General features: G+C 47.5%; 1 protein-coding gene across 1 annotated transcript in view; it reads left to right on the top strand.

Annotated features, from left to right (window-relative positions):
* Positions 1 to 7,831, top strand: part of DOCK5 (dedicator of cytokinesis 5) — a 103,853-nt gene that overhangs the window by 68,473 nt on the left and 27,549 nt on the right. Inside the window, exons 23-28 of the mRNA XM_045286563.1 lie at positions 584 to 642; positions 1,018 to 1,172; positions 2,124 to 2,209; positions 3,842 to 4,001; positions 4,990 to 5,030; positions 5,947 to 6,037. Coding sequence (XP_045142498.1) covers positions 584 to 642; positions 1,018 to 1,172; positions 2,124 to 2,209; positions 3,842 to 4,001; positions 4,990 to 5,030; positions 5,947 to 6,037 — 592 coding nt within the window. The remainder of the gene's footprint in view (positions 1 to 583; positions 643 to 1,017; positions 1,173 to 2,123; positions 2,210 to 3,841; positions 4,002 to 4,989; positions 5,031 to 5,946; positions 6,038 to 7,831) is intronic.

The following is a 7,831-nucleotide window of genomic DNA, read 5'->3' as shown; positions in this document are numbered from 1 at the left end:
GTAAGTCTATAAAACCACCCTGTCTGTACTGCATCAGGCACATGAGTATGTATGCTGTACGTTAGTCATCGTTTCTGTTCTGTCTTACTCACGCGCCAGTGGTCAGAAACGGTTCTCCCTCACACAAGTTTGTGTTCATCCCATCTCGGTTATTTTATGGGCTCTGCATTTGCCCCCGCCCCACCCCTCTTCAGAGTGAAAGCCCTGTCTCTTCTCTGGTGACTCCGTTCTCTTCCATGCCCTGTTTAGGTGGTTCCCTCATCCTTACAAAGGAGCCTTGGCCCATTCACCCCCAAACAGGTGGTTCAAGCCCACCAGTTACTCCCTCGGTGACAGAGGAAGAGGCTGCTTCCTCCCGTGGAGATGTACGGCCTTGGAAACCCCTTCTAGGGAAGCTCTGAGCCAGAGTCGCCTCGATGGTGCTGGACTTTTAGTTTCCTATCTCTTAGGGCCTCCAAACCTGGCGTCGTCTCTAAGGCTCCCATGTGACCTAGAGAAACAGGCTGATTCTCAGTCCTCTTATTTGAGTGGATGTGCTCGTCTCCACTCTGCATCTCTGTCTGCCTTCTGATCTTCTTCCTAGATATGGGGATATGCGGAAGGAAATCGGCTTTAGAATCCGCGACATGTGGTATAACCTGGGTAAGTGGATCACCTCAGACAGGCCCACGCATAGCTCCTGGGTGACAAAGACATCCCACAACAAAGTCCTTTTCATTTCGATTCAGATAACCCTGAGCTCTGTTTTCCTGCATGCCTGGGGGGTGAAAATAGAGTACTTTCTCAAATTAATTTGTGGATTTCACACCCTCATCTCAGCTGGGACATTCATCATGAACTGCCTCTTAGTGTGACGCCCACACGTTTTCAGAAGACCGTATTTAGTCACGGACGTCCAGATTGAGCTCATTTGTGCGTGGAAGCGTTTCTTTTCCTTGTAGGCCCCGTGGGAGGACTATGGTAGCACTTCCCATACAAAGTGATAGATATGTTTTAATATCCTTCCTTTCATTCCAGGTCCCCACAAAATCAAATTCATCCCTTCCATGGTGGGCCCCATTCTGGAGGTCACTCTGACCCCTGAAGTCGAGCTCCGGAAAGCCACAATCCCCATTTTCTTTGATATGATGCAGTGTGAGTTCAATTTCAGTGGAAATGGCAATTTCCATATGGTAAGGACCGGTCACCCCGGTGGTCTGATGAATGCGTACATCCCGAACCCCCACGTAGGTTCCCTCTCCCCTGGAAACAGTCACTTCTATCATATAAGTCATCAGACAAGGAACACAAGTCAAAAGGTAACCCAAGGACTGGTTTTTATAGTTCATGTTGTACCACCACTAGCAGTAGACTCAGATTGCCCAAACCAGCCCCTGGAAGAGCTTTTCTCATTTGGTTACTTTTTACCCCTGACATTTCTTTTTGAAAGCAGCAATCTCTTGCTGGACAATAAAGGCTGTCGTTGTGCATTTTAGCCGTCTGCCTCAGTGTGGCTGAGAACCGTGCAGTGGACGGAGGGAAAGCCTGTCCGCTGGAGTGCGGCTGAGGGCAGGCTACAGCGAGTGAGGGCTATTCTGGTTTCTCCAGCTCTGAGAACCAGCTTGCCTGCTCTGTCTTCTTCACTCCTCCGTTTCCTCACCCACTCAGTGCAGTGCTTAGTGGGCAGGAAGACTTGGAGCGTATGAGGCTTGGTAAAAGCAAGTCTGTTGCCAAGACAGACAAGAAACAAAAATAAGATGGAAAAAACTAGAATCATGAAGGTATTTTTGTGTATATATCGTTGGAGCCGGAAAAAAATGGAAGTAATGTTTTGGATAATTGCTTCTTTGGCAAGTATAAAGCAAGGGATATGCAACCTTGTATCAATCCTTATAAAAATTTCCCATGACATTTTTGGAGGGGGCTTCAAAAGCCATGGTAAAAATCTCATTGTCTTTTAATTCCATTTTCCCACAAGCCTTTTGAAGCCCCTTGTTATTGTGGAATGGCATGAAATATGATATTGTCCTCTGCTCTGTTGGAGAGGTTCTACAATTGAGTAGAGGGGCTTGGGTTCGATCTAGAAGTCCCAGAACCATGGCCAGAGGGCCAGTGCTCTGGTAAGATTTGGATTCTGCTTTCAGTTTGAGAATGAGTTGATTACGAAGCTGGACCAAGAGGTGGAAGGGGGCAGAGGAGATGAACAATACAAAGTTCTTCTGGAAAAACTGTGAGTATTGTAGAGACCCAACGAAACTTCGAGTTGCCTGCATCGTTTAGTGATGGGGAGACATAGGGCTTCGCTTGCATTTATGAAGAAATGTGGTCGTCTCTGAATCCCTGGGGTCCTCACGACAAGTGGTCCTCAGTGGGCTTGCTGATGTTCACACACCACCCACTGCACTGTGGACATTTGTGGATCTGACGTGAATCAAGTGCCCGCGTCTTCCGGGCAAGCCTGACCCTGGAGAACAGAACAGGTGGAGGAGAGGGGCGCTGCATGAAGTGGTGGCATATTGCCTGAAGTCTAACAAAAGCGTTAGCGTGTCTAATTATGGCTTTCAAACAACACTTCACAGGAGAAGCAAAAACATTTCAAGGTCCGTTTATTTTTAAAGAATGAAGACCACCTTCCCGGTACAGGACCAACCAATGACCTCTCCAGCCAGCTTAGTCTTCTCACCACCACCACTGCCGCCCCCCCAAGCCTAGATATTCATTCCTCCCTCTGTGCTCATGTGATCGCTGCCAGCCCCCACCCTCCACGCCCACAGACCCGCACTGAATCCCCCTGCCCTTGGAGTGCTCCTTTGCACGTGTGAAGTAACAGTACAAACCCAGGGGTTTGGAACCCGTGGCTGTTGGAGTGAGGAAGAGGTTGAGGCTTCCGATCCTGTGTTCCCCTCATTCTAAGATTCGGACCTTCGGCAAGTGATTGAACTTCACCGCCACCAGTAATCGTATCTCTTTTTTGATAGAGGAGCCCTGGTGGCGTGGGTTACAGGCCAACTTCAAGGTCAGCAGTTCGAACCCACCAGCCACTCTGCAGGAGAACGATGAGGCTTTCCACTCCTGTAAAGATTGGAAGCCTCAGAAACCCACAGGGGTAGCTCCACTGCCCTGTCGAGGCGAGCTATGCGTAGAATCGGCTCTGTGATAGTGAGGTTTCTACGTTTTGATGTGTTTTGTTTTGATATATTTTGGCGATGTAGTGAGGATTAAATGAGATGATGCATTTATATAGCACCGGTGACAAACTTTATCCGTAATAGGTGTTGGTTGCTCCAGTAGGTATGCCTGGCGTCATTGCGTAATACCAAGTTCTCTTGTAATTGTTGTCCTCGAAGAAGCTGCAGAGATTTTCTCTGTCTGGACCCAATGGGGAATATTTAGACGGAAAGTTTTGCTTCAGTCCATGTCTTTATAACTTACCTCGGATATGCGGCATCGTGTGTGGTAACGTGTGCCAGACTTTAGGGAAAAGACCATTTAAAAATAAGATTTCCTGAACCTTGACCGGGGTCATCAGATAAAGGTACAGACCTATTGAGCAAAGCTTCTCATTTCTGTGATACTGACTGAAAAGAAAAGAGTAGAAAGAATATCGATGAAGCCGTTGGAGTAGGTCGGATGATGGGTGACGGTAGGACCTGAGTCCAACCTTCAAGAAAACGTAGAGAAGACGGGGCGGGCTTGCGTAAGTGCAGGGGCCAGGCCAGGACTTGAAGGGTGGGTGTCAATTTAATGTCATCCTGTGGCACTTCGTTGGGTGCTGCTTGTTGTTGGGACGTTAGTCAATGTTCGTCAGGGGTGCCGGGAGGAGAGCTCACGGGGGACTCTGTCTCTCCTTCTGCCCTGCCAGGCTCCTGGACCATTGCCGGAAGCATAAGTATCTGTCCAGTTCCGGAGAAGTCTTTGCCCTCCTGGTTAGCAGCCTCCTGGAAAACCTGCTGGACTACAGAACCATCGTCATGCATGACGAGAGCAAAGAGAACCGCATGAGCTGCACGGTCAACGTGCTGGTATGTGCCGAGCCCCTGCGATGGCTGGCGCCCCACAGCTTGAGGCAGATCCAGAGACAGAGGTGCCTTGGGGTTCTGTGCCCCTCAGAGTCTGATTGGAACGGCTGACTGCTATGGATTCACAGATACCAGCAGCTACACTCCTGTAGGCTAACTTAGGAAACGCGTGCAAAGTGTAGTGCGCGCGCCCCACTAACCTGTCTTTCTGAAGGCCAATCCCAGCCTCATTTCTCTGTCTGGTTTGTGTGGCGAGTTGGTTTTTTCTTTAAGATCTTAGACACAAGACAAATCTGGGCCTGGAAGACGATTCTGTAAGTAGAAGGTGGAGCACAAGGGTAGAGGGTGAATGTGCTCAGCTGAAAACGAAAATGTTGGCTGTTCGACCCAGTTGGACGGGAGGGCTGGCCCTGTCCTTCCAAGAAAGCAGCAGTTGAAACACCCGTGGAGCACAGTCTACACTGACAGGCGGGACTGTCAAGGTTGGGGTCAACTCCGCAGCAGTTGGAGTTGTTGGGCTTTGGGGGCTAATGGGTCGTCTCTCCACTGTGGTAGACCTCTCTGGTCGTGTCTTCCCTGCCCTTGTGGGAAGTAGGTCCACGGACCTCCAAGGGTTAGAAGTGATCATTCCTGTGTGCGTTCCTCTGCTTCAGAGACTACGACCCTCCCATGTCGCTCCCTCATTTCCATGCTCAGAACGTGGCATGTCTGGACCGTCGTCGAGCATGAACCGGGTATCTATTTCTCTAAGCAACTTCGCTGGCATTTCCCAGAAGCGTAGTCCTAGAAAATGTTTTCAACTTCATCTTCTTTTTCACCCCTTGCTTGTTTTTATCTTGTGGGGATATATTTATTTAAAAGAAATAATAAACTCTTTGGAAACGTAGCGCTGCTGAAAACCACAAGTAGAAGTTTGGCCATTTTTACGGCTGTTTCATCGATAGTCTTTGCTTCGTATTGGTATTTGTGACCTTTTTCTCTTTTTTTGCAGAATTTTTACAAAGAAAAGAAGAGAGAGGACATATACATCAGGTCAGCTGAAGGGCATCACAGCCCCTTCGACTTATGTCTTGTTCGTAGGGTGGATGGTTTTGTTAGTTAAAATGTTAGACCCCAGACAGATCTGGGCCCCAAATACCGTGTATTTATTCTTTATTCTTCAATAAACAAGTACTCGGCACCATGCTTTCTGCTCTGAGAGACACAGAGTGTGTGTGCGACACTATGCCACCCCCCACAGGGGTCAACTTTAGAAAGCAAGTTGAGGGTGCACTCAGGCAGCATCATATTGGGGTTCAGGGGAGGCATGGGAGACTTCTCGTCTAAGCAGTGGGGGAAGGCTGGCCACGAGAGGGACATTCAACGTAGATTTTGCAGCTGACATTCTTTGCCTGGGGTCCCTGAGTCGCCCGAATATAAAACAGACATAAACTGCTTGTATCTATATTTTCTTCCATAACTGTCATTAACTTCCCAAAGGAGCGAAAACAATCGTGTAACAGCTTCCTTAGTGGAAGTGTACGAACGTAGGAGTAGCTGGACTGGGAAGGACCCAGAGGTGGGAACCAACCCCGTACTAAAGAAACAGGAGGTGTTGGGGTACAGCGTTGGGGAACCTTTTTACTGCCAGGGCCGTTTAGATCTTTATAACATCATCTGTGGGCTATGCAAAATTGTCATTTTAAAAATTCACCTGCTCTTTTTGGGCAAACAGCTAATGAACTCGCCCCTAATGTGATGGTTGAGACTGTTGCTCTTCGGTGAGGCGTGTGCTGTGAGCTGGTATCGGTGTCTTACACGGCCTGTGGGCCCGGTGATGCCTACCTGTGTTGCACAGGAACCAGAGGGGGAAGGGCTCGAGAGCAGGCTGGGCCGGGTTGTTCAGTGTGCTGAACGCTAGGTCCAGCTCCCAAGCCCTGATAGCCTTCCTTTGTCTGCCTCTTGCCAGGTACTTGTATAAGCTTCGGGATTTACACCGGGACTGTGAGAACTACACGGAGGCTGCTTACACGCTCCTCTTACATGCTGAGCTCCTACAGGTAAGTGGAGCCGGGGCGTGAACTCCCGACAGCGCGGAGGGCAGTAAACCACATGGCAACTGCCCATTCCTTTGGAGCGAAAGCCTACGGGCTCTGTCACTTTGACAGGAAAGATACATATGCAAAAGGAAGACTCTTAGCCAAGAGTATGTTTACATCTTCTCACTGAAACCAGCTGGTTTTCAGATGAAGGTTGGGAAAATATCAGGTGTCATGTGTTTGAGAATCCTTCAGAAGCAGGGTGCAGGTGACATGACTCTGGTCATTTATACCCTATTTGAAAAGATAGAACACTTAGAAGAGGTGTAAGAGCCCCCAATCAAATGACTTATAAGGAAAAGATAGGACACATATACATTCATAGATGTAAGGAAATTTGTGAAAATGCAGAGAAATTAGTAGTAAATGAATGCAGTGCCGAAGGCAGTGCTGCCCCGTTTACATTCTCTCCTTGCTCTTTGGCTATAAATCCTTCAATAGCAGTGGTTCTCAGCCTTCCTAATGCCGCGACCCTTCAATATAATTCCTCATGTTGTGGTGACCCTCCAACAATAACATTATTTCCATTGCTACATCATCACTGTAATTTTGCTACTGTTATGAATCAGGCGACCCCTGTGAAAGGGTCGTTCGACCCCCAAAGGGGTCACGACCCACAGGTTGAGAACCGCTGTTCTATAGGGTACTACGGGTGCCAAATCAGTATTTCCAGCCCAGACCAGTCATCAAATTTTAGATTCAATATGAAATACCTTTTTAAAAAAAGTATGCATGTACTTATAAATTAACTTGGGGGTTACATCTCAGATCATCAACTTGGCGTTCTCCAGTTTAAATTGCTAATCAGCACTCCCAAAAGTTTCCCCTTCACACACCACTCCCTCTTCCCCCTCTCGCGGGTTACTGCCCTTCATTACACCAAAGTTGGCACCCATCCCCTGTCTAAGCTGTGACTCCTCTGTCCACCTCGGCCCTCCGTCCTTGGCAGTCCTCAAAGTCTAGTCCCTTTAGCATGAACGTCTTTCTCTTTGTTTTTTTTCCACTTACAAGGTAGTCTCATACAATATCGGACCTTTTGTGATCGAGTAATTTATAAAGTACTTTTTTTTGTTTTGGTTTATATTTTTTTAATTGTCAGTTTATCTGAAAACTTCATTTCTAAATAGATTCGTTTTTATTCCTTGTTTTGCTTAATAAGAATGTCAGTCATGTATCGTGATAGTGCTACCTCCTGCTTTTCCTTCCATATTTCTAGTTTCTCTAACTGTATTAATGATAGCTTCTGTATAGTGCTCCCGTGGGTGCCCTTCATAGGAATGCCTGTGGGGCTCCTTCGTTAGGCTTGACCCTTGTTTTGGAGCCGGTGTGTGTGTGTAGCTGTGTGTTTAAGAAATAAAGCACAGATGGATCAGATGCATGTCTGTGTATGCGTTGATTTCCCTCATTGTTTTAAAAGTTAGTTTCTTATAACAACCCATACATCCATTGTGTCAAGCACATTTGTACATATGTTGCCATCATTCTTTTCAAAACATTTTCTTCCTGTTTTAACCCTTGGTATCAACTCGTTTTTTTCCCCTCCCTCCCCCACTGTCCCACCCTGATGAACCCTTGATAAATTATAAATTTTTTTTTCATATCTTACACTGTCCGCTGTCTCCCTTCACCCATATTTCTGATGTTCGTCACCATGGCGGGGGGGTGGGGTGGTGGTGTTATACATCGATTATTGTGATAGGTTCCCCTTTCTCCTCCCACCTCCCCCCTACCCTCCTGGTATCGATACTCCCATTA

This window comes from Echinops telfairi, unplaced genomic scaffold (assembly GCF_000313985.2).
Source record: "Echinops telfairi isolate 266 unplaced genomic scaffold, ASM31398v2 ScPeMD7_9;HRSCAF=40, whole genome shotgun sequence".
NCBI lineage: Eukaryota > Metazoa > Chordata > Mammalia > Afrosoricida > Tenrecidae > Echinops > Echinops telfairi.
The sequence above is the reverse complement of the archived record's forward strand: the minus strand, read 5'-3'. Positions and strand labels throughout refer to the sequence as shown.